Here is a 27,716-nt window from a genome sequence, read left to right on the forward strand (position 1 = left end):
TCGTCAGATGAGTCACCGGTATAACAAGTACAACTGCCCTAATATAACATTTTAACTATTTTCATTTGTTATGGTAGTATCACTTTTGAATAGATTCGATATACACCAAAGAATGCTATTATTGACAGTGTAAAGTCGTCACGTTTGTAAGTGACCGGATACGAGAATACTTCCTGTCTCGAAATTATTATCGAGGCACGCAGATACAGACTTCCTTGATAACCAATACAATAGTCCGTATTTAATTCAATTCAAAATACAAAAAAAAAATGTCTTGTTCAACCAATCTATCATAAAGTATCTATTTCACTCAGATAGAAACGTTTTTAACTTTGTTTTACATCAATTTTAATTGTGAGTAGCCAAGATGTTTGTTAGGATTAAAAGCATGTGTTAACATTTGATAGAGTGTTTTCTTGTAGAGAGATTTTGCTATAGTTTTGCTGTGCTAAAGCTTAAAATAGAAAACACACAACTTTGAAATATATTTCTAACGTCTTGTTGAATGTCTTGCCAGTTAATAAATGTACACTTCTGAACAATAAATGAGCCATGCCATGAGAAAACCAACATAGTGGGTTTGCGACCAGCATGGATCCAGACCAGCATGCGCATCCGCGCAGTCTGGTCAGGATCCATGCTGTTCGCTTTTAAAGCCTTTTGGAATTGGAGAAACTGTTAGCGAACAGCATGGATCCTGACCAGACTGCGCGGATGCGCAGGCTGGTCTTGATCCATGCTGGTCGCAAACCCAATATGTTGGTTTTCTCATGGCGCGGCTCAAATAATGACATCGTACGTGGTGTGTTTGGTTAAGTGATAACAATGCGTTATTATATACCATGCATTCAAGTCAAACCCTCTTTGACGTGACATAATAAGCAATGGTTAGTAATTAACAGAAACAATACTAAGTTTTTTGATAAGTTAGATAAGTTTATTTCAAATGTTCCTTTAGGTCATTGTCCCAGGAGGTTAAAAATCATGGAAATGGCAATATAGTTATCTTAAATATTTCGAAACATTTGTCTCATTGTTTCATAAGAAAATAGTTTAAACAGGAATTTAATATCTACATAGTTACGTTAGCAATAATTGCCTAATAGGAAAATCAGCATTGACAAAGATGAAACAATTACAAAATGCGGTTTATTGTTTTTGTGCTAGGATTAACGTCACATCGACACAATTGTAGATCAAATGTCGACTTTCAAGGGTTTTAATTATGGAGTAAGATCATAAGAGCCACATTAGGCATTATTTAATAAGGAGCTGATAACAATTTCCATAAGCCAGCTGTATAAAGAAGCTAAAATGTACAAACCACTTGTACCAGCTCAGAAAGAAAATGTCTCTGTACATGTTATACCCAATCCGAAGGTATAATAAAAGAACCTTGGTCATGGACGGGAAAATGCACTAACCCATTTCAAGCGTACATTTCGCACCTAAAACGCGCAATTCGATGAAATGGTACCAAGCATATTGAACAAGCGGTAATTTATCTTCCATCGTGCACCAGTCACATTGTCTCAATATTTCATATTAAAGAAGAACTCCACATTTTTTATGCTTTCGTCAACGTAACAGAAAAAAAAACTTGCGTGAACTTCTCTAATGAACATCCGTTCTAGAAACATCCGTTCTAGAGGTCACAGCAGTGTGCACATGTTCGTCGAAATATAAACAAACAAAAACAGAATGCAAACTATTCATAGTTACACAACAAAACTCAAAATGCTGAATGAAATTCATTTTAAAACTGATTTAGAATTTGAAGTCATACATTGGTATACATCTGTTTTGTTTATTTTTTTTTTTTCACATTGCACATATATGCTACATACACATTTTAGCGAACATGTGTAGTTTTCAGATAAACCAATCAGAACAGTTTTGTAATCTAGACCGGAACTTCACCAGGGAAGTTCATCAAAGTTTTTCTGTAACTTCGATGAAACTATAAACTACGCATAGTTTTTCTAAGATAAGAAATATTGAAAAAATGTGACCGGTACACAATGGAAGATTTTCCACTTGTTCAATATCCGTAGTACACATTTACCCAATTGCATGTTTTAGGTGAGAATTGCGCGATAGGTTAGTGTATTTTCCCGTTCATGACCATGGTTCTTATATTATACCTACGGGTAGGGTATTACATGTACAGATGCATATTCTTTCTGGTCTGGTTCCAGTGGTACAAACCAGGCAAGATTTCGAATCTACATCGGGGAGAAACAAGAGATTAGGCATGCATAAGCATTTAAAACTTCAATCAAAAGCAAGATGTAGTTCTACAGAAGTATGGTACATAAATCATATACTTTGTATTTCAAAACAGAACTTCAATATTAACAACAAATGGATAATTCATACTATAGAATAAGGAATTATGTAAATTTGTTTACAAAACTCCATGTAACTATTAATATATGATTTGTATCAAACCCTGAATAGTTTGTGTTATTTTTTTTTCATATATTAACATCAATTTGAAATGAAGTATTTCTTAACCTATTTTGGAATTTCTGTAGAAATCATCAAACGAATAACATACGCAATTTAAAAGATGCGATATATAGAATATTAAGAAATGATTATAACCGTTTAACTTACCCGTATTTTTTATCCGAGCTTATGTCCATATACTTCGCATTAAAAGTACAAGGATGTGAATAGGATAGGATGGACAAAAGAAACTAAGTAGTGTACATGATGAAGAGATAGGAAGTGACGATGATTCATGTATTTGTAAAGATTTCATCAATCAGGAAACGTTTATTTTCAAGTATTTTCAAGTGTATTCATATGGACACTTAATTATTCTTGTGATACTTATGAATCACTGGTTGTATCTATCGTTAATACAATGTCTTAATTGGCTTAAGTTTATTTTTTACCTCAAGGCATATAATGTGATAATAACACTAGTTTATGCTAAAATATTTAAAGTCGATTGTGAAACAAGCTCTACAACGCATATAAATTTATCTCTCCCGACACCTCATTCCTGATGGAATCCATCGCCACGAGGATGCGAGATAATAACACTGATATACATAAAGAAACAGAGTAAAGAGATTATAATGGACAGTTTAAAAAAGTATTTATATCATCGATTTGTTGCACATATCATAAAGCACCTTGGTAACACCACCAATGAGAAGTTTATACCCGTGTACCAGCACCAAACCTCGTTTTTACATGAAAGCGTATTAATACATCGGTGGTCAATAGTTTATGCTATTGACCGGTGTATAGGTCAACACAGGTTTATAGCAGATGTCATGCAATGAAACACTCATTGAATGGTTTGCTGATTAAGAGTCTTTCGTATCTCGGACAAATAGTTCTATCAATCGGCAAGCCGAGCTCGGGCCAATAGCGTTGACATTTGACCAGCAAGCCATTTAAAAAGTGTCTACTAAATAAACCCCTACCAACGCTCTGTAAGTCTTGAACGCCTTGAAGGATTTAGAAGAAATTTGACGCAAATGTTCACCACCAAGTCGAGACGACGTGCAGAGCGCGTGTTTCGAATAGCTCACTTAAGGTTAAGATAACACTTAAGGATCAAAGGTCATACCTTTTGGACTCCTTAAAGTATTTCGAAGAAACTTGACACAAATGTACATCACATCAAGAAAACGTGTAGAGCGTATGTTTAAAATGGCTTGCTCAAAGGCCAAGGTCACACTTAGGGGCCAAAGGTCATATGACTTTGTTTAATGTACGCTCTGTAGCTCTTGAAACACTTGTAAGATTTTCAAGAGACTTGACACAAATGTTCACCACATCGAGACGACGTGCGGAGTGCACGTTTCGGATGGCTTGCTTCAAGGTCAAGGTCAGACTTAGGGGCCAAATGTTATACCTACGGGTGTATATTGCACCGCATAGGGGCGCTCTTGTTTTTATGACCTATATCTAAATGAACACATAAAAATAAAGATACATCACAAACAAAAAGTGCCTTAACATATAGGATCGGCTTACGGGCAGCCATCCATGGCAAACCGGTGGCTCCCTTTTCGGGGAAGTCTTATATTTCAATCTTCTCAGATCGTTAAGCACGACTCTTATGTCGTGTAGTTGGTACTGTTTAGTTTCTCAACATGACCATTTCGGCCTGGGTGGTTCCAATACTCCCGCTTTCATAGCCTTGGGTATTGTTTAATCACCCCTTGGATATGGTGCCTGCTTTTTAATTTTGTATTTTGACAGTTCCTGTGATACGCAGGCTCCATAACCTCAGATCCCCTTCCTAAATTCAAGTTTGCTCAGTTGTGCCCATTGTTTTCCCGTTTAGGGCAAACCCTTTACTTTATCTGGGGACCAAACGCCGCTCTTCATGGAATTACACGCCTCAACACGTGTATCATTGAAGGTTCAATGTTCACCGCCGTTTGAATACATCTGCGGATGTCTCCAAATTGCTTTTTGTACTTTTAGCATGTGTAAATGTTGAGTTCTGCTCAACCCGGGGCTAGAGGGCGTGGACGGTAGCGTGCATTTCCACTACCGTCCATGAACAGGCTCAATCAAACCGAGCCTGCAACATTTTCGTTTTTGTCGTGTTGAGCGACCTGTGAAGTTCCTACTTTTCTCTATTTTATTATCACAACAGCGTTGTTTGTGCCGTGTGGCGGCCGTAAAAAGTCTCCCCGTACATTCAATCAGGGCTGTTATATTTCGATCTTCTCAGGTCGTTCGGCACGACTTTTATGTCGTGTAATTGGTACTGTTTAGTTTCTCAACATGACCATTTTGGCCTGGGTGGTCCCAATACTCCCGCTTTCATAGCCTTGGGTATTGTTTAATCTCCCCTTGGATATGGTGCCTGCTTTTTAATTTTGTCTTTTGACAGTTCCTGTGATACGCTGGCTCCATAACCTCAGATCCCCTTCCTAAATTCAAGTTTGTTTAGTTCTGCCCATTGTTTTCCCGTTTAGGGCAAACCCTTTACTTTATCTGGGGACCAAACGCCGCTCTTCATGGAATTACATGCCTCAACAGGTGTATCATTGAAGGTTCCATGTTCACCGCCGTTTGAATACATCTGCGGATGTCTCTAAATTGCTTTTTGTACTTTAAGCATGTGTAAATGTTGAGTTCTGCTCAACCCGGGGCTAGAGGGCGTGGACGGTAGCATACATTTCCACTACCGTCCATGAACAGGTTCAATCAAACCGAGCCTGCAACATTTTCGTTTTTGTCGTGTTGAGCGACCTGTGAAGTTCATACTTTTCTCTATTTTACACATCTGAGGGAGATACAGTCGGCATTTTCTACTCCCCTTCAGCAAGGGATAGCACGATTATGGAAATAGATATCGTTGTTGTAAATAGAGCAGGAAAATTAATTATTATGCGCCTGTGGGATTTAAAAAGAAATCTACCATAGAGTCCCCCCATGTGTTCCGTCAGACCCAATCAGAGGGAAGCGTAGCATCCAACTGTAAATAAGTTACCGTTGTCCTTATGAACCTAATCAAAATTCAAAAGGAACAATTGTGACGCAATTAGTACAGAAGTGTACATGCGTGCGTCCATGCGTACTGGGCTTGGGGGATCCGTCATTCTCAACAATATTTCAGTTATATGAACGGAGATGTCCATTTGTAGCAGTGAAGAGAATGCCCTATTTTGTGCTTCTGCCTCACTGGAATATCGCGCCGTTGACACGTGTTATGATACAATTCCCAGTCAAATTATACTGATAATTACGGTCTTCCGTTTGGACAACCGTGACTTTTTATTATATACTTAACCGCGATGCACGATGGTACGATGACGAAAACGCGATGGCGCGATGGCACGATGATGAAACAATGATGGTACGATGGTGAAAACGCGATGGCATGATGATGAAATCGCGATGGTGCAATGGTACGATGGTGAAATGTCGATGTAATATCGCGTTTTCATCATCATACCATCGCGTTTTCACCATCGTATCAACGTACCATCGCGTTTTCGTCATCGTACCATCGCGTTTTTACCATCGTGTCATCGCGTTTTCATCATCGTAGATAATGGGCTTACCATTTCTAAAGCTTTTCCATAAATGCTGTGTGCCAAGCGAGGAAACTACCACTACTATTTTCACGTCTTTGGTATGACGCGACCTGGAGCAAATCTGCGACTTCCCACACTCAAACCAGTCACTACTAGTATACAACTAAGCTACAGGCTGATAGTCCACAATCGAGGACATTACAATTGCAACTGCAGGCAAATGCATGTATGTCAATGCTTCTCGAACTTGCTAAACTCCTACATAAGACTGAGTAATTTTAAAATTGTATCCATGGTCGCACGCAAATTTTTCGATGGCCGGTAGGGATATTCCCATACTTGTACATTATATGTTACAGATAGCTTTGTTGAAGTAATAAACTTTGATTATTCATTACACGGCAGAGGCACTCCATAAATGCAGTGTAAGTTATATCCCCCGATGAGGTTTACATTCTTAATGACGATTTGAATAGAGACATTGTTTCTGAAGTCCTTCTCCTTCCGCCTCTGATTCATGTAGGAATGTTGTTGAGCACAAGTATCAACTCGGACAGGATCATGCAAGGTAGTGTTTTATCTCTTCTAAAATTTTATTTTTTTTGGAAATTTTATACTAAAAATGATTTAGAATTGCTCTTTAAAACAAACTGTAAACCAAATTGTTTACAACCAATGGAATGCCTCCTCAGAGTAATTGCTGTGTTTTCAAATATATGTCGAGCCTTTTTTAATTGACTGCACATGCTTAGGTAACTAAAAAGGTAAATTTCAGGATGTATTTTTAAGTGTCTGTAGTTATATTTTTAACGTTATAGTTGTCCGGCTAACAATCTTGTCTAGGTATTTCGGGTACATTTAAAGCCTGTCTCTGATTTGAAATAAGCAGCGTTTTGTAATTCTGGCATTTCAATTTGCAGTTTGAACATGATTATACGCACAAAGTTGTAAAACTTTTAGAAAGCAAATTTGGTGCCCTCTGCGAAGTTTTAATGTGTAATAAAATACATTTCAGTTAAAAGGAAAGCCAGCACTGAAAGTGTGTATCAACTGTCCAGTAATATTGCTATATGTTTTTATGTAATTTGTCCTTTAACTTTGGAACTAAGGTCGGATGAAAAGGAGAGGCACCGACTGTAGCTCTGTGCTATGGTTCTTGTACATGTAAGTCAGCGTTCCAAGGCGGTTCTTTCAATGTTCTTTTATTGGTTTGTCACATCTTGTTCGTAAATATGTTGAACTTTGTCCATGCATTTTTGATACACACATCAGCAGAGTATTGGTATTATGGTACAGGTATTCGTATCATGGGAAAGGTGTTGGTATTATAGGACAGATATTGGTATTATGGGACAGGTACTGGTATTATGGGACAGGTGTTGGTATTATTGGACAGGTGTTGGTATTATGGGGACAGGTACTGGTATTATGGGACAGGTATTGGTATTATGGGACAGGTGTTGGTATTATTGGACGGGTGTTGGTATTATGGGTACAGGTACTGGTATTATGGGAAAGGTATTGGTATTATGGGTCAGGTGTTGGTATTATGGGACAGGCATTGGTATTATGGGACAGGTACTGGTATAATGGGACAGGTATTGGTATTATGGGACAGGTATTGGTATTATGGATCAGGTACTGGTATTATGGGACAGGTGTTAGTATTATGGGACAGGTACTGGTATTATTGGGACAGGTACTGGTATTATGGGACAGGTATTGGTATTATGGGACAGGTGCTGGTATCATGGGGACAGATACTGGTATTATGGAACAGGTGTTGGTATTATGGGACAGGTGTTGGTATTATGGGGACAGGTACTGGTATTATGGGACAGGTATTGGTATTATGGGACAGGTGTTGGTATTATGGGACAGGTGTTGGTATTATGGGGACAGATATTGGTATTATGGGACAGGTATGGGTATTATGGGTCAGGTACTGGTATTATGGGACAGATATTGGAATTATGGGACAGGTACTGGTATTATAGGACAGGTATTGGTATTATGGGACAAGTATTGGTATTATGGGACAGGTACTGGTATTATGGGACAGGTGTTGGTATTATGGGACAGGTGTTAGTATTATGGGGACAGGTACTGGTATTATGGGACAGGTATTGGCATTATGGGACAGGTATTGGCATTATGGGGCAGGTGTTGGTATTTTGGGACAGGTACTGGCATTATGGGACAGGTGTTGGTATTATGATTTATGGTTTATGATATTATTTGCTGATGATATTGTACTGTTTACCACCGATCCAAAAAGCCTGCTGTCACAAATTGATAACGTTTATCAGTATTCACAGAAGTGGGTTTGAAAATTGATATTTGTAAAACGAAAGTATGTGTTTTTGAAAAGCGTAAACAAAATCATGTCTATTCAGATTTTGTCATAAATGGTGGAAACATTGAGATCGTAGGTAATTTCAAATACTTGGGTGTAAAATTCAAATACACTGGTAATATGTCAGGCGCTGTAAAACCCCTTAGAGCTTAACATAACCTTTTGTCATTGTTGGATAAATTTATTTTTGATATTAAAACTAAACTCTCATTTTTTGACAAAATGGTCGTACCAATAATGGCGTACGGTTCAGAAGTATGAAGGATTTATAATAGTACCAGTTATAAATGTGTGGATAAACAGCATTTCAGATTTTGTAAATATATATTAGAAATTAAACAGCAAACACCAAACAGTGCTGTTCTTGGTGAATTGGGAAAATTCCCATTATCAGTGATCTGCAGGGAAATATCAATACAATACTGGCTAAAAATTATGAAAAACAGAGACTCACCTTCTTTTAAAGTGTATTATGACCTATGCCAGCATGTACAAACAAATTGCTTGGCAACTAGAATTAATTTTGTGTTTCAGTAACGTAAGGCTTAATTTTGATTGAACTGTAAATTATTTCCCAATTATACAGCGCAGAATCCGTGACCAGTATATTTAAGAATGGAGAGAAACCGTACATAACATGTCAAAATTAGACTAATTAGAAGTATTATAATTGTAAATATAAAAAACATTTTGTATTTGAAGATTACCTTTGTAATATTACAAATTATGACTTGAGAAAACATTTCTCTAGATTAAGATTGTCATCTCATAACCTTTGTATAGAAAGTGGCAGATATAATGGTACAGTAAGAGAAAATAGACTATGTATATTGTGTAATCAAAGGGCAGTTGAATCTGAATATCATATTATGTTTTGTTGTAACAAATTTAGAACAGTTTGTAGAAAGTACTTTAGACACATATCTTGGCCTTTTATACAGAAATTTAACTCGCTTATGTCGACAAAAAGTAAAAGTTTGCAAATAAAAATATCAAGATATATTAAAGAAAGCATGTTAATAAGAAATTATGCCCTGGAAAATTTAACTGTTTCTTAACTGTACATTGTAATAATGTGTATATAGATACTAAGTATCCATCATTTGTGTATGTATATGTGTCTTTGCCATAGTATTTTGTGTTTGTAAAAGCCAAAGGCAAATTGCTTGCTGTTATGCCAATAAACATGAAACCTGAAACTCAATCCACCTGTTGAAAAACGCAGATGTGCAATTTTAAGACTTGTGAAGCTTTATCGCGTGACCTCCGGGCAAAGTTAAAATGTTACCGGAATTAGTTTTGTAAAGGATACAGACTCAATCGAATTTATGTAAGCTTACTGTTTTCTTAAACGGACGGAAATTGATAGATTTCAATACACTAAATTCAGGGTATTCTACTGACTATCCTGAAATACACACGAATTACCGAAATAATTCTAGAAATCATTCATAGAAAACAATGTAAAACCAGACTTTATTGAATAATAAATTCTAGGATACATATAGTAATAACATTATATTATACATGCTATTTACAATAAAATATTTACCATGGGAAATATTATTAAAGTTTGAATTTAGTAAAATTAAATTTACAGCAAAAAAAAAAGTGTATCAAAATGCAAGAGATTTATTTTTCAGCTGTGTACATGTACTCATTATAGCTGGCTTTCTCACAGAAAAAAGATAAAACTGTATCTGGCGTATTACTGATGATGTATGTTCACACAACTTTTAACAGACACTTGACATTAAAACACATAACTAAAATACCTGTTATGTATCCAACACTAGCATCTTTCTTAAAGATATAAAAACCTGCTTTGTCAGCATGTATGAAATGTGTTGATTGATTAAGCAAAGTAAAGACAAGAGATCATGCTGATAATTATGCTGAATCTGTGTACCAGATCTAAAAGTTTTCCTTTGAAAATGCAAAGTTATACTTTTCAGACATTTCCTTTACAGTTTTGCCTAATGCCGGTGCTCCACAAAAGAATATTTTCACTTTCCCTTTATTTTCAGCCTTTATTGCTTTGAAAATCTGAAATGAATAAATAAAAAACAACAGGCGAATCAAATAAGAACCCCTGAATAATTCTTGCCAAATTATTAATTTTACATTCATATATTTCTTATCACTCGGAGGCGTTATGACTTCTTTTTCTCATTAATAATTCACAGCATGTATCTATATTAACAACGCTGGCAAGCAACATCTACATTTCTATTTAACCATTGCTAAATAAAAGTAACATCCACTGGATTAAAATGTAAGGTCCTATGTATTTAACTAAGTACTGAAAACTGATGGCAAGTTTAAAGTCCCAGTCAGGTGACAAGACGTTTACTGTCTGGAATGTCTCGGTACGAAAGGTTGGGGAACCCCAAACCAAATGTTACCTCGTGTTGATCTTTACTCTGATCTAGAAGCTGCAAGTCACTTTTGAAAAAAAAAACAACAGATTGTTACCTACACGAAACGCTCCCAGTTTGGAATAACTCTTCTCTAGTAAACAATACCATCTCCCAAATTTTCAAAAACAAATTTAAAACAAATTTTTCCACCATGTTGTATCATATTCAAATCTGGCCGTTCCAGCTGTGTCTTTTGCCATTACCTTTTTCAAGTCATGCCTACTACTTTGTGTTTTTATTCTTACCTTATATCAGTCTGGGCTTCAAGGCTCTGTTCGTTTTCTTACGATAAACCAGTCTAGCCTTATTGCATATAGGCAATCCAGGTTGCTGTATTATTGGTCCATTCTTACCTGAAATCAGTCTGACTTCAAGGCTTTGTTCTTTTTCTAACCATAGACCAGTCTTTTATTTACGCCATCCAGGTTCCGTCCTTGCTGTAATATTTGTCCGCTCTAATTTGCTTTCAGGAATCTGTATTTAATTAGATTATTACCTTATTCCAGCATGACCTTTTAGGCTCCGTATTTGCTTATTTTTTTTATTCTAGTCAAGCTTTAAGAATCCCAGTCTGGCCTTTTATGCTCTAACTCCAGTCGAGCTTTTAGGGACCAATTAATTATTACCTTATTCCAGTCTGGTCTCCCGGGCTCTGTTTTTGTTTTTAAACCTGTGATAAGGTCACGCTGGCTCTTTTCATACATTAGATCTAGAGCAATCTATAAATAAAAAAATAAATGTCAAAATTGTTGGCTTTGTTCTCGTATTATAATTATATACTGGCACAATTATTTACTTTTTAAAAGTATGTAGAGCCACTGACTCTTGCACATTGAACATAAATTAAAACATTATATAGTTTTGCAATGTACAGGTATGCAATGTTTACAAATTTATGCAGTAACATGAAAATTTTAACATTTTATTTAAGTATCATGCAAAATATGCTTAAATTTTAACATAAATAAACATAAATACAGTAGGGTTATTATAACAGTACCTCGATATGGGATACTGTATTCGGCTGGAGTAGATTTTTGTCAGATCGTATCTCACGAGGCGCGCAAGGGCCGAGTGTGATCCGACCTTGCAAAATTCATGATAGCCGAATACAAAATCCCAGATCGAGCTTGTTATAATGACCGTTTTATTATATACATCTTCCTTTTTGATTGTTGTGTGTAGCCGACCCAAAATGACGCTCGGCCATTTCCGTGCACTTACATAATTTCCTTTCCCTACTTCGGTGATTAAACACTTTAAAATTTCCGTAACAGCCGGAAAATGTCAAAACCGCACACGCTTATGGCAAATTGCTAAACAATTCAATGATCTAAAGGACTGTGTACTTGCAAGTATTTTGAAGGAAATGTATTTGGATGAAAGATTTAACTTTGCACAACAACAAACACAGTCCTTTTTTATTATCCACATACTGCGGTCATAGAATGATTTTTTTGTTATTTTTGAATTCTTTGATATAGTATAAACAACAAACTTATCAGAATTGACTCTCTGTTTTAATGATATACAAGATTTTCAACAATTTTAAAAGCCCATATTCTTTTTCGTACCATTAACTAGCTTTAATTTTAACAAATGACTTTACAATTATATTATTATTGTAATAAGATAATCCGGAACATACCTGGTTTGCCTTATCATTCAAATAATAGAAAACTGTATGAATTGACAAGTATACACAATTAAACAAGAGTGCGCATTTGCGACAATCTATATGATTAGTTTAAATTATTTTCCCGCCAAAGTGACATACTTGGAGTCCGATTCCTTTCATATCTGTCTTTTTCTGAGCAGCGGTCATGTACATATGCATCTGTATACAGTTCTCTAGTATCCCATGATGGCTGCTCTGCTCAACCTCGATCTGATTGAGTAACGTCAAGAACCATTCAAAACTTCTCTGATCTCTGTTTATCCATATAAAATCAACCTGAAAAAAAAACAACAGTGAACAAAGTCTGTTTATCCATATAAAATCCACCTGAAGAACTGAAGAACAGTGGACATGGTCTTTGCTTATCCACATAAAATCCGCCTGAAGGAAATAACAGGGTTTCTTTTCGTCCATAAATAAACCCGAAAATAGTGATCATGATAATCCTTTTTCGTCATCCATATGAAATCAATTTTAAAACAGTGAACAGTTTTCTCCTTGAAAAAAACATGGACTATATTTGTCCATACAAAATGAGCATTTAATTTAGCAGTGAACATGCCCTCTACTAGTAAATATAAATGTTATCAGTCAAGAGTAGAACTAAAAAATTAATACAATATTTTAAATCATATTATTATGTAATAAGTGCTTGCAAAATATCTGCAATTGTTTTATTCTAGCATAAAACTGCTGTTCTTGTCACTTTTCGGATGTGTTTTAATAGATGAGAAAACGTGTGTTAACAGAGATATGCTCGCACTCACGTGCTGTAAAGACACTTTTTATATATGCGCGATCCGTGGAAAAGCGTAAACGTATTATGGTCCACTAACAGATAATTCAAAAGAAAATGACGTTAACGTTAAAAAGTAACTCAGTCATTCCTGCTCATTTCATGGAAATACAGTGTCTTTGAGGAACAATACCTTCGTTTAATGCTGTTTTACATGCTTAATGCCAGAATAGCGTGCTCGCATGTGAATTTTGTGTTATAACATCTTTATAATCCCTCGGGATATCTTGGTTCGCTCGCCCTGCCGGTCTCGGTCACAAACAATCCCTCGGACTCTGCGAAAAAGCATGCATTATCCCTACATCGTTAAGATATGCTATTTGAGCAGTGACATTAAACCGATATTAAACAAAATGGCGTCAGGAATAATGCACCCTAAGGTATATTGCGAAACATGTATAAAAATACGATAATTTTTTTCACTTTGTTCCCTGTATACTACTTTATCCTCTTAGCTGGCCCATGGACTGACCAGCTGAGGGTATGTTTTCATATTGTGCTGTATATTCTCCATAATGCCTGTTTCCCTAAACACATTTTCTGTCTGGCAAAACAAATGCGGCTTTACTAGAATCAGTGATTATGGATTTAAGCGAAAAGTGCCACCGAACTGCATAACTGATACGAACCTTTCTTAATTTCATATCACAGGTATCTTCTTCGGGATACCAAACGTGCTCACATTTCGGACATTTTTGGCGAACCGCATTAAATCTATACCATACACTTTGTAAAACCGAGGCCATAGGTGTTACTCCTATTCCTGCCCCGATAAGAACAGCATGTTCTGTGTCAAAGACCTCTCTGGTTCCAGTTCCGTATGGACCGTCAACATAACACTGAAATTGTTATGCAAAAGCGTTTAAGATATGGATAAATACACAATATTTTTATTCATATGTTTATCAGATACAGTGTACATGGATTTCTGACCAGGTATGTATTACTAATATCCGCTTTCAAGGAAATCTCTACCGTACAAGGAGTTTACGGTTTGGAATCTATGAGCGGATTTTTAACAGACATTTTGCCTTGGTTTGGAAATAGGTCGAATTATGTGAACGACAAAAGAAAGTTATATTAGCAATTCAGTGAAACTTAAAACAACCCTATAATTTATAGAAATAGATGAAACTGATATTAGACGTTTTGTCTAGGGACAGCTACTGAAGCCGGCTTTTATGAGCTTGAGAATTCTTTCATGCATGCCTTTTACATGACAAAACTATTTTTACATAAGATGATAGGTAGGGTAGATTTCTTGGAAGCATAGAGCACCAAACACAGCCTCAGAGCCACGTATTTGCAAAGTAGGCCCACAACAAAAAGAAGCTGTAATGTAAAAGTATTACAGACGGGTATCAAAAATCTAACAAGTACATATAAATTTATGCCAAATACAGATAAAAAACACGTTATCACAAAATAAGAAAATGAAAAAGTACATATTCATTTACAACTACTTAATTTTAATGCAATTTTTTAAGTCAACTATTAATATATTTTTCAACGAAGAAAAAATGTAGCAGCATTGTGGTATTTGTATATAGCACAACAAGGTTACCTTCACTTTCACCACTTTGTGTTTCTGTTTCGGTTTTTCGCCACGCCTTGATGCACCGCCTTTAAATGATTTCTTCATCATTGTAACACGCCTTGAATACGCCTATAGGTGGAACACAGCAAAGATTGACATAAAAAAATCAGGGTAAATGGTGGATAATTAAATTGAGCCGTACCGCAAGAAAACCAACATAGTGCGTTTGCGAACAACATAGATCCAAACCAGCCTGCGCGTCCGCGCAGTCTGGTCAGGATCCATGCTGTTCGCTAACAGTTGCTCTAACTGCAATAGGCTTTGAAAGCGAACAGCGTGGATCCTGACCAGCCTGCGCGTATCCAAGCTGGTCGCAAACCCACTATGTAGGTTTTCTCATGATGCAGCTCAATCAAAGTATGTGTACTGAGAAAGTTTTTTTTCTACAAATTGCTATAATAATCGGAAAATTCAAAATAATACAACACTGTTATTGTCCATATATGTTCTGTGTATTGTACCACATGAATCACCTTTATTGTATCAACCCATAATTAAGACAGGTTGATCCATGGATCAATGCCGGTCGCAAACGCAATATGTTGGTTTTCTCATGGTGCGGCTCACTTTAGCCAGTACTAATAATCAAAGTAATCAACTATGGGTATTATTACAATAGAATAAACATTAATAAACATTAAGAATAAACTTGGCAGAAATACATGACCGGTAAATAAAAAAGTTTTTACAAAACTTCGTTAATACATATGCTAACAACAGAAAAAATATGTCACCATTCTGAACACCACCCATTGAGTTGGTATAACAAAGACAGAGCCTAATAATCTTTTTAACCTATTTCAGATCAAACTACATGTATGTGTCATTCCTGGGACCATACCCATTCAAGTAACTCTGATATTTGAATTTTCTTTTCGGTCTGTTGGTGGTCAGTTTGTACGTATTGTGACAAAACTATTCACAGAAATACATTCTGTAACAACAGACAGCCCAGGAAACTTTCATCAGTATAAATAAGGTGCAGACAAAATAATGACACGCTGAATCTGTGCTGTTCTTACGTCTAATTTTCAAACGTTGATTAATACAGGCAGTTGGCACCAGACTTAACTTTTTTTTTATTTGTTTCTTGCGTACAAGCAATGATCATTTGGACTATAGCCTTGCTATATAGCCTGGCTATAGTAAGTTGTGTATTATGTGCGTGTGTAACAGCTACATCTGTTAAAAGGAACATATCATAGCCGATAATTTTCTACTTTGTTTTATGCAAAGGTCACAACTTATTCTTAAAGAAACACTTTATTTGTCACTTGAGTTTTGATATTTACTAAGTTTATAAAACTCACCCTTTCAAACTTTTCAAATCGTCTACTTGTATTGCTTCCTATGCAAATATCAAAAAAAAAAGAAAACATAAATAAACATTTGAGCAGATGAGAAAACCAACATAGTGGTTTTGTGACCAGCATCCGCGCAGTCTGGTCAGGATCCATGCTGTTCACTAACAGATTTTCTAATTGCAATAGACTTTGAAAGCGAACAGCATGGATCCTGACCAGACTCCGCGGATGCGCAGGCTGGTCTGGATCTATGCTGGTCGCAAACCCACTATGTTGGTTTTCTCATGGCGTGGCTCAATTTTATTACTTCAGTAGAGATGGTATTACTGTTTTGCACAATAGTAAAAAACCCAAAACAAGTCTGTCTGTGTATACCTATGATACCCAATAACATAATTCATCAGCTTTTTTTTAAGGTAATCTAAAACTCGTGTTACCTTTTAATGTTGATCGCCATTTTTGTTGACGCATTCGATAATAATCTCAAAACTGAATACTTGATAAACATTGATGCTTCGTTTTCGTTGATGCAGCTGATGATACGGGATGCTGATTCGTAACTTTTGCTAACACAACCGATGGTCTCAAAACTGGAAACTTATTCAAGATTTATTCGTCGTTTTTGCTGACGTAGCCAATAGTAATTTTAAAACGGAATACCCATTTAACATTGATCTGTTATTTATTGACGCAGCTGATGGTAATATTAAAACGGAATTCAATTTAACATTGATTCTTCATTTATTGACGCAGCTGATGGTAATCTTAAAACGGAACACCATTTAACATTGATTCGCCACTTATTGACACAGTCTAGGTAATCTTAAAACGGAAAGTCATTTAACATTGATTTGTTGTTGTTTTTTTTCTGTTGCATTCGATGACCCATGGTGATTCGTCAGGGATACCAATTTAAATTTGATTCGTCATTTTATGACACAACCAATGGTAACCCCAACTAAATCATTTCTGTTATAACTGTTGACTTTCTGAGGATATGGATAATTTACTGCAGTAATTGAAGACCCACCACAGATCGACTGTATTTTTTTGTGTTTTCATGATGGTAACTATACATGAATTGAATAAAAAAGTTTTAGAAAACAAACACCTAGTAACAAATGGGTACAGATATAAGGCAAAGACAGTTTGTTTTCATGTATAAATATTTTACTGGATTAATTTAGTACTTCATATATATGTGTAAGTTTGACCACACTGTAAGATAGTTATTTATCTAAGCAGTTTAGACTATACTAAATAGTGATTAATTCAGGAAGTACCCAACTGTCCTTGTATATATAGTAGTATAATACCCGTATTATCAGAATCATTTTCACGAAGTTTATGTGGGGGAAAAAGTATGTAAATTGTTGTAGGTCTTTAATATAAGCCTTAGAACTAAACAAAAGAAAGCATTTTCTACTCACTGTTACTCGACACCAGTGCTTCAATATCAGCAGTATCATCAGGGACCTTCAGTTCGTCAAAATGTTTGTATAGTTTATTAGTCCAGTGACCGGCAGACCGGACATGTAGCCAGATGTGCCCTACAGATTATTACAAATTTGTTATTTCATACGTATTAATGCAAAATCTTTCATGCGGATTTAATATGGAACCTAATTTTCTCATTTTGATTTTTCAATAATTTAGCGTTATTCATTTCTTTGATTTTAATTTGAAATTGACTGCAATTCATTTTGCGTCAGTAAGTCTATAATATCAGAGTCGTTGTTAGACAGAAAAAAATATTATTATTTCATTTTGTATGCCTGACGTTCAGGCGACTTTTGTAAAAAATTATCGATTTCTGCACATAAAATTTCTGAAAACTTCTATTCAGTCTACAACGAAAAGAATACCGACAGTAAAGTAATACTTGACCTTCCATTTCCGGTGCAGAACTGATTGTAAATGGGTGCCATTCGTATGTTGCTATTTCCGGTATCTGGATGAAAATATAATCGCCGGGCTTGTAGCGGAAGTTGGTTGGTCGGCTGATTACTAAGTGTGTAACCTAAGTAATAACAATATATAATACTGAAAACCAAAACTACCGTAACCAAGTTGGCAACCAACAATACACATGAAACCCCAAAGTGACGTTGCCTAGGTATGGACAAAGATTTGAATTAAAATCTGTGAAACAGAAACAGTGATGAAATAAAGTCTTATTCTAATGATATTCGAGACCGAGAACGAGTCTCATTTCCGTGTAAAGGGAGGTAATTTGTTTACTTCTTTATTTTCAACGTGATAATGCAGGTAGAATGATGTCATGAAATTTAGAATGCCCCAACGCATGTTCAATATTATGTATAAAAGACATCATTTTTTTATTTTTTAGGAACGGGCTCATGCGAATATTAAGCATAAGGTTTCAGTCATTTGGCAATGTAAAATCCTAGTAATTTATATCAGAACCTATTACAAATCATTTTATATAAAGTTCGAATATATATGAATATAGAACAACTTACGCCCGACGGCAAGAGATTAATCTCCTCAATGTACGTATCCCCATATCTCGCCATCTTAATGAACTTTGACCTAGATATTTTCTCCAGGATGAAGATTACTCCTGGAACTATGAACCACTTCCAAAATTGTGGGCCGTGAAGTATGACCAAGATCCAGAATGGTACATAGAGCATGTGAGTCCAGTAAAACACCTTAAACAGAAATATGGCATTCTCCATACAGCACAATTACAAATGCGCTCATCAAGGCGAGCAAATAAAGTCTGTAAAAAGATCCTTTGGAAGCAAAGAATGCAACCAAGAAGAATATAATAGCAGACTTGATTTGATTGAGTCTGTTCGTGGGAGGTAATGAAATGTACAATACCTCTCATGGCCCCTAGCAGCAGCTTAAGCGGAACTCTATACAAATTATGTTGAATGGACTCCATCATCCCAAAGGACCAGAATATATAACAACACTAAATCTAAAACTTGTTAACAGTTATTCATTACAGAATACATTTTAGAATTGTATCGAAAAATGTGCTACTTTAGGAGAGAAATATTACTCCGCGAAGAAATGAGTTAAATTTGTTGTCAATTTCAAATGGTATGAAGAAAACCGATAAAATTGAAATTACCGCGGTAATCCATTTTATAACACGACATCACAAATTAAAATGACGCCAACAGTAACGTCACGCATTCAATATGAAATCGTACCGACCATATGGAAAAAATATTGACGTCTTTTGCTTTACAGTTAGTTCATGGACATTGAAAAATACGTAAGTTGTAATATACCATTCAAGCATTTTAATTTTGAAATGTGTTTGTATTTACTTAAATTGAATACATACAGATGATATAATTTCAAAAAGCAAAACAGTCTCGTCAAAAACAAAAATCATAGGCTTCTTCAGTTGACAATACAATATTTCTTAAACATACACAGTTACAATGCAAAAATGACGTCGGCGCGCCTATCAGACATCGACATGTAGGTGTTAATTGGTTCATATAAATAAAAACGTTTCTTTACACCTTCAGATAAATATATATTTACATGACTCCCTTTTGAAAATGCCGGTCCATATTTTGTGTTACTAACCGGTCTGTAGTTTAAAACAAACTTTTGCGGGGCTAATAGCAAATTTATGAAAATTAATGTCTAGTGTCATGTTTCGAAACACTTATTGAATGACTTGCTGGTCAACAGTCCAAATTATTGTCCCGTGGTCTTTCGGACCTCGGGCAACAGGTTTTTGACTAACAAGCTTCTCAGTAATTCCATAGTATACATTTGTAAAACAATACGCTTCTAGACGTTTTTATCTTAAAGAACTTATAGTTTTACAGAAAATAAACATCGAAAAGAACACAAATTTCCGAAGAAAGACTATTCTTGTATATACTTATTCATAAAGCTGGAAATTTAAATAAGAGTTAAACTCTCTCAGAGTCTTCTGTTTAAAGAATATACATATACAATGTATCAGCCAATAAACATATCTTCCCTAAAATAGCGCAAAATGTAGTCATATAAACTCACCTGAAAATGGCCACCCCTTCGGACAAATGGCAAGGAACAAACGACCAGGACTGTGAGAACAATATCTAACAACCAGCCGGTTATAAATGCGCTACCACCAACATATCCAACACCGGCTTTGGCTGTAAACAATACTTCCCACATCTCTATGGCATTAGCATTAGCTGCGTGTACTGAAATGTAATAGTATATCTTCACTTAGTTTGGAGCATTGACTATTATAAATGCACTGCCACCGACATGCTCAGTATCGGCTTTGGCTGTAAACAAGACTTCACCCATCTCTATGGCATTAGCGTTAGCTGCATGTACTGAAATGTAGTATTATATCTTCATTTAGTTTTGAGCATTGACTATTATAAATGCACTGCCACCGACATGCTCAGTACCGGCTTTGACTGTAAACAAGACTTCACCCATCTCTATGGCATTAGCGTTAGCTGCGTGTACTGAAATGTAGTATTATATCTTCACTTAGTTTGGAGCATTGACTATTATAAATGCACTGCCACCGACATGCTCAGTATCGGCTTTGGCTGTAAACAAGACTTCACCCATCTCTATGGCATTAGCGTTAGCTGCATGTACTGAAAGGTAGTATTATATCTTCATTTAGTTTTGAGCATTGACTATTATAAATGCACTGCCACCGACATGCTCAGTACCGGCTTTGACTGTAAACAAGACTTCACCCATCTCTATGGCATTAGCGTTAGCTGCGTGTACTGAAATGTAGTATTATATCTTCATTTAGTTTTGAGCATTGACTATTATAAATGCACTGCCACCGACATGCTCAGTATCGGCTTTGACTGTAAACAGACTTCACACATCCTATGGCATTAGCGTTAGCTGCGTTGTACTGAAATGTAGTTATTTATCTTCATTAGTTTTGAGCATTGACTATTATAATGCACTGCCACCGACATGCTCAGTACGGCTTTGCTGTAAACAAGACTTCACCCATCTCTATGGCATTAGCGTTAGCTGCATGTACTGAAAGGTAGTATTATATCTTCATTTAGTTTTGAGCATTGACTATTATAAATGCACTGCCACCGACATGCTCAGTACCGGCTTTGACTGTAAACAAGACTTCACCCATCTCTATGGCATTAGCGTTAGCTGCGTGTACTGAAATGTAGTATTATATCTTCACTTAGTTTGAAGAATTGACTATTATAAATGCACTGCCACCGACATGCTCAGTACCGACTTTGACTGTAAACAATACTTCCCACATCTCTATGGCATTAGCATTAGCTGCGTGTACTGAAATATGATATTATATCTTCACTTAGTTTGGAGCATTGACTATTATAAATGCACTGCCACCGACATGTTCAGCTAGTACCGGCTTTTACTTTAAACAAGACTTCACCCATCTCTATGACATAAGCATTAGCTGCGTGTACTGAAATGTTGAAATGTAATATTATATCTTCACTAAGTTTGGAGAATTGACTATTATAAATGCACTGCCACTGACATGCTCAGTACCGGCTTTGACTATAAACGATACTTCCCACATCTGTATGGCATTAGCATTAGCTGCGTGTACTGAAATATGATATTATATCTATCTTCACTTAGTTTGGAGCATTGACTAGTATAACTGCACTGCCACCGGCATGCTCAGTACCGGCTTTGACTGCAAACAAGATTTTCCAACAATTCTATAGTATTGGCATTTCCGCGTATGCTGGAAATACGAGATGAAATAATAACTTAATAACGAATATGTGCAATATAAATGGACCATCACCAATATTCTCAGCACATTGGTTGTAAACGAGATTTGTCGACATTTCTATAGTATTGTTATTTCCGAGTATGCCAAAGATGTGTATGATAGATTTTTTTAAAATTTAGTATTTGCTTTCTGTGCATGTTGAAATGAAAAGTGTAATTATTCCTTTGTTTGTAGCCATTAATAATCTTATACGCGTTGGACAAATGCAATTAACATCACATATTCAATTTCTTTCTTTAAGTTTTAGAAAATTCAACATTGTCTGACATTTAATATAATTTCGTCAGTATTTCAAAGACACAATGTACAAGATATGTATTTAGCGACAACCGCTGTAATAACTAAGGCTTTGACTTGGGGAATCGCACTGAACCTTACCTAAACAAAAAAGATGGCGGCACTACACGAAACGGTGAGTTTTTCCTAAATATTGTGTTCTTTTTTTTTTTTTCAAACGTGTTGGAGAAAATCATCTAGATATTGTTGTTTAGGTAAGGTTCAGTGCGACCCTCACCCCTCCCTGTTGATAATGAAGCCCATGCCTAAAAAGCAACTGCTGAAACCCATATGTAGCCGTGTCAGAAAATTTCCCTTTCCTTTCTTTTGTTTTAAATACTTATTGCAAAATAAATAATATGTACTTTGTATGCAATTTTTTCGGCTGGTGACGATAAAGAGTTGCTATATTTGATTTCACGACATCTTATGTTCATCGTGAACTGCATTATTTGTTAGCCGATATGGTAACAGTTGCAGTGTTTAGGGAAAGGGTCACATTCGCATCCCTACGCTCATGTAAATGTACATCCTATGGGTAAATAGCAATCTTATTGGCGTTAAGTATGGATTTTGTTGGGTATAACGTCACACCGACCAAAGTAAAGGTAATGTATGGCAACTTCCTAGCTTTTAATAGTGGGAGAAGACCAAAGATGTCCGTCTTCAGGCGTCATGACACTATCTGAGGCACGACGGGGCACGTAAGTTGAACCCACCGACCTAGCGTAAGCAAGCTTGATGGCTTCCTCACTTGAAAAACAAAATCTACAGCCTAAAGTGAAGTTCGATCCAACAGCGGTGAGGGGCAAGTGATTCAAAGTCAGAGACCTATATCACTTCCCCGTGGAGGCCTGCGAATATCTAAAAAATAAATTGGACATACCAGAATTCCCAATATGAGCCATCGTATGAACAAGTGAGAATCCTACAATGGCCCATGCTGTCATCTTATGAAATAGGATGTGCTGATCTAGAGGGAGAATATGCACCAGTTTTGTCATCCGAATGAATGTCAAGCTCTTTCTTAACATCAGTACAAGTACCCACATACAGTTAAAGTTCAAACACAGCCCAGCGCCTCGTGCGAACTAAAAATCAAAGAAAAATCCTATATTTGTATTATCATTATGAAGGGTCCTAGAAATAAACAGGAAGTATAGGCTCTACGCTAATTACATGATTAGTTTACATACGTTAGTACAACTGAAACTGATGTAAAAATAATAGGTAATAAAATAGCTTTATGGAGTGTATCATTGCATCATAACTAACTATTTCTGGAGTGTATGTATGGGCTGATGCAATACCTTTTGGCATTCAGGTTAAAGTTTTATTGCAAGCTTCTCAATGCACTCTATTTTCTTAACTAATTTCCCGTTTAGATAGCAATTAGTTTAATACAGACTCAAATATCCCAGAAGGGTTGCAAAGAAATTTAAATACAAAGTTACAGAGTTAAGTCAATATTTAATAGAGTTATACCCGCTAGAACGACCATGCGAACTTACTGATACTAACGCTAGTTACAGCGGACATACAGTAAACATTTTTGCGTTAGATAGTCACAGGTTTTTAGATTTGTATTGAGAAATATGCGGAAATATTGCACAACTTTAAGTGCGCAGCATGATTCTGCGAAAGAACTCGTTATTGTTCAAAGATGGACTACACACCATATTAAAGTTTGACTAATCGACCGAGCTTAAAACCTATGTGTTAACCCTTAGCCTGCTAGCGGCAGATGATTATGCCTTTGCGACCAGTGCAGACCAAGATCAGCCTGCACATCCGTGCAGTCTGATCATGGTCTGCACTGTTCGCTATTCAGTCAGTAAATTTGCAGCAAACACCCCTTCAAATAATAAATGGTATTGCCCAAACTGAATGATGGACCAGTCCATTTTAGAAATTTAGCAGGCTAAGGGTTAAATGGCGTTAGGTACAAAGCTTTGGTCCAATATATAAATATTCATGAATGATGATTCACTGGCGAATGAATATATTCACAATCATTGGTGTATATCATCTACGTTTGCTGTATACCTACCATAATCCAAGTGTTCGACTCTCTGTACTGCCACATAGCCACTGCATATAGAACAATGTTTAGTGCCCAGTAGATGAGGAAATATGCAACTTTTCGATAATTATTTTTCCAGTAGTCAGATGTAAAATAACGCAATCTGCTTTTCTTTCCCTTTGAACTATCCGGGGGTTTAAGCCATTGAGCTGCACTGAAAACAAACAACCAGATATCGCGACCATTATACCAGGTAAACAGATGCTTGATTCTTCACCAAGTGGGCATTTTAAGGGCCCGAATACATTTACATATTATATTTAATACTCTTGACAGAACAATATTTAATTTTATTACATACCTAAAATGATTTTCTATTGAGTTTCAATAGACCGCGATCGTGCAATATTTTTCCATACTGACGTGGAAAGCTTTCATATCGGACGTGGAATGTTTTCTTAACGTTGTAATGGAAAGAATCGCGTGACGGCCATGGCGTCCACGCGCACGTTGCGACAACAAATTGATGTCATTTTCGCAGAAAATATTACTGCGCGTCAGTTTGATTTGTTCATTACATTTTCGGCTAAATTCTTTCCGTATTTTTCCTGTCTTTCGTTACAGAACGATAATTTAAACATAAATTAATTATTTGATAGTAGGTATGTAATAAAAAGGTTATCAACTTTGTATGTAGATAAATGCACTCGTTTTTTCGCGGATAATATTGCGCTCCTAAAGTCGCGCAATATTACCGCTGAAGAACTCGTGCATATATCCACATACAAAGTTAATAACCTATAAATATCAAATTTTACTTCTAATTTTCAAATGCATTATTTACCTTTATATTTCATTGTAATTTTAAGCAATGCATTTGCTATCACTAATACTAGAGTATTGGTGAAAATCTTAGACCAATAAAGGATTCTGTGGTTGCTGATTTAAGAGATTTCGTTTTGGTGCGTTGGTATGTGTGCGGTTTAGTTAGCAAATTTCGCTGTGAATTCCTGGCGAAAGCACAACCATACCTTAAGGAAATTTTTATAGTTTCACTGCGGCGTCTTTGCTCGTGCGCTAGCGCAACATAACAAAAATATCAACATGCCGCGCTTGTGCACGTAATCGACAATCATTCGTGCACACGAGTTGGCGAAATGTCCTTAACAGATTATTTTGCCAATTGATTTAAACAGCTAATAACACGATTGAAATAAATTAAAGAAAAAAGCTTATTCGCAAAATGCTTAAAACGTTAAAACTGTGATTTGTTTATAATGTGTTTATAAAAGATTGTCCAACGCGAGATCATACAGGTCATGTTAAAGTTTAATGCTAACACTTCCGAGATTTTCTTTTATATAAACAAAGAAGGCTTTTACCGTGTTTTATGTTGACGATTAAAACACGTTTTGCAAAATGACCTACTTTTAGCGCCAAGGTAAGTAATACGTCCATTTACGCCTAAAAAGGTTTCCAGATTAGTATCCCTTCCTAGTGTAATTCAAAAGAAGATTTTAGTTTTGCGTGCTTTGTTGTCAAATAAGACAAGTTTGTTTTTTTCTTTCAGATGTGTCTTAATTGATCACGAAGGCTGAACGCCTTCGGGATTAGATTACGACGCATCTGTAATCAAACCCGCGTTTTGTTTGAGAACAAAGCACGCAAGACTAAAATCCATTTCCTAATTTTCCCTCAGCTTGCAAATGCCAATCACCTTAGAGTAAGATTCTCTATTACTCCCGGGTGTTTCTCTAACGCTGTTCGTAATTCCTCAAAAGTTATCGTCCCTGATTCGTCCTCATCAGCTGCATCAAATAACACGTCTGTCAGATCCTCCAAATTGTCTTCTGTCAAGGATAATGAGCTCTCCTCCATGCAAGCCCTAAGGACTGCCATAAACTCGTCTCTGTCGATACTCCCACTTGCTGCATTTACAGATGTTTCATAATTAGCAAAATAATGCATAATTTATGTAAATAGAGTTATATTTTATGTCATCGAAACTATTGCATAGTTATGAAAGGGGGAACAATTTGAAACCCTTCCTGTGTCAAGTTTAGCTCCTGCGAAAAGTTTTTGTCTTTACTGAAAAAATATCTTTCAATTTCAAATATTCATGCACTTTTAATCATTGTTACTAGCCTTATAGCATGATATTTATTTCTTTGATACAGTATTTGTTGCTAAATATATTCCAAACAGAATTTCAAATATAACAGAATATAGAGTCATAAAGTCTGTTTTATTGATAACAATGAATTTACCGTCAGCATCATATACGTCGAACAGAAATTGTAATTTTTGAGCTGGAGTTCCTTTAGTGAGCATGCGCAAACCGTCCATCAGTTCGCCAAGTTCGAGAGTTCCACTGGAGTTTTGATCAAATAATTCGAAAAATCGCTTGGCAAAGAAAGACTTGAAATGAGAAAATAGTTTAGTAAAATTATAAGTCTGGAAGTACACAACTGTGTGTTTAATTATGAACAAGTCAATGTTTCGATAGTATAAAAGCACTTATTATAGTTTTTTATACTCTATTGAGTAATATGCACTAAGTAGAAGAGGAAAACCACAAGTCGCCAAACACGACATTTTTTGTTGGATTCAACGTCGCACCGACACATGATAGGTCATATGGCGACTTTCCAGCTTTAATGGTGGAGGAAGACCCCCAACACGACATAAGTGAAAATGTTGCAAGCTCGGTTTGATTGAGCCTGTTCATGGATGTTAGCGGAAATGCAAGCAACCGTCCTCGCCCTCTAGTCCCGAGTTGAGCAGAACTCAGCATTTACACATATTACAAGTACCCGCTGGTGTATTCATACGGTGGTGTACATGTAACCTTCATTGATACAAAGTGTAATTCCATGAAAAGCGGCGTAAGGTCCCCAGTTAAAATGGCGATTTTGCCCAGAACGAGAAAACTCTTTGGTTCTCGCTCTTCTATGTCTACATAGCTTAACTGAATCACGAAATTTAATCCCAACTCGAAGCAGTAAATTTCTTTTAAGTTCAAAGGTCAAAATACACGAATTTATGTCCCCACAAAATAGCACATTTGTCCCAATTCACGAAATTTCGTGCCACGACATTAAATAATTACACAGCAACATCTTCATCTTATCTGCGAAAAATTACTTTTCAGCCTGTGTGAAAGACTACTAACAAATAAATGCAACTACCAAAAAAAAACCTGTCTTTCCGCTTTCCGTTAATCATAGTGTAATTTGAACTGTGTTTGGAGAGCAGTTATCTACAAAGACATTTTTTTCATTTCCCAAGGCTTGTCTTTACAACAACGTTTGACTATGCGTAAAGAATTTAGATCATAGGCACATCGTACTTACTTTTTTCACACCAAGAGCTTTCTTAAACGCCTCAAAATCAATTTCTTTCTTGTCACCAGCGATATCTTTAAATTTTAATTCCATCCATGCAAGCCATTTAGTGTCCTCGTCGCTGTATAATTA

General features: G+C 36.1%; 1 protein-coding gene across 1 annotated transcript; it reads right to left on the reverse strand.

The window, feature by feature from the left end:
• Positions 1–9,828: 9,828 nt before the first annotated feature.
• Positions 9,829–27,716, reverse strand: LOC123541838 (NADPH oxidase 5-like). Its single transcript, XM_053531136.1, has 15 exons — positions 27,594–27,716; positions 26,508–26,658; positions 25,958–26,168; positions 24,268–24,454; positions 23,104–23,308; positions 20,189–20,361; positions 18,655–18,846; positions 18,059–18,191; positions 17,602–17,721; positions 16,178–16,215; positions 14,835–14,936; positions 13,900–14,109; positions 12,574–12,750; positions 11,423–11,515; positions 9,829–10,422 (listed from the first exon to the last, which is right to left on the reverse strand). The coding sequence occupies exons 1-15, from the start codon at positions 27,675–27,677 to the stop codon at positions 10,291–10,293; spliced, it is 2,208 nt and encodes a 735-aa protein (XP_053387111.1). The 5' UTR covers positions 27,678–27,716; the 3' UTR covers positions 9,829–10,290.

This window comes from Mercenaria mercenaria, chromosome 19, assembly GCF_021730395.1.
Source record: "Mercenaria mercenaria strain notata chromosome 19, MADL_Memer_1, whole genome shotgun sequence".
Classification (NCBI taxonomy): Eukaryota; Metazoa; Mollusca; class Bivalvia; order Venerida; family Veneridae; genus Mercenaria; species Mercenaria mercenaria.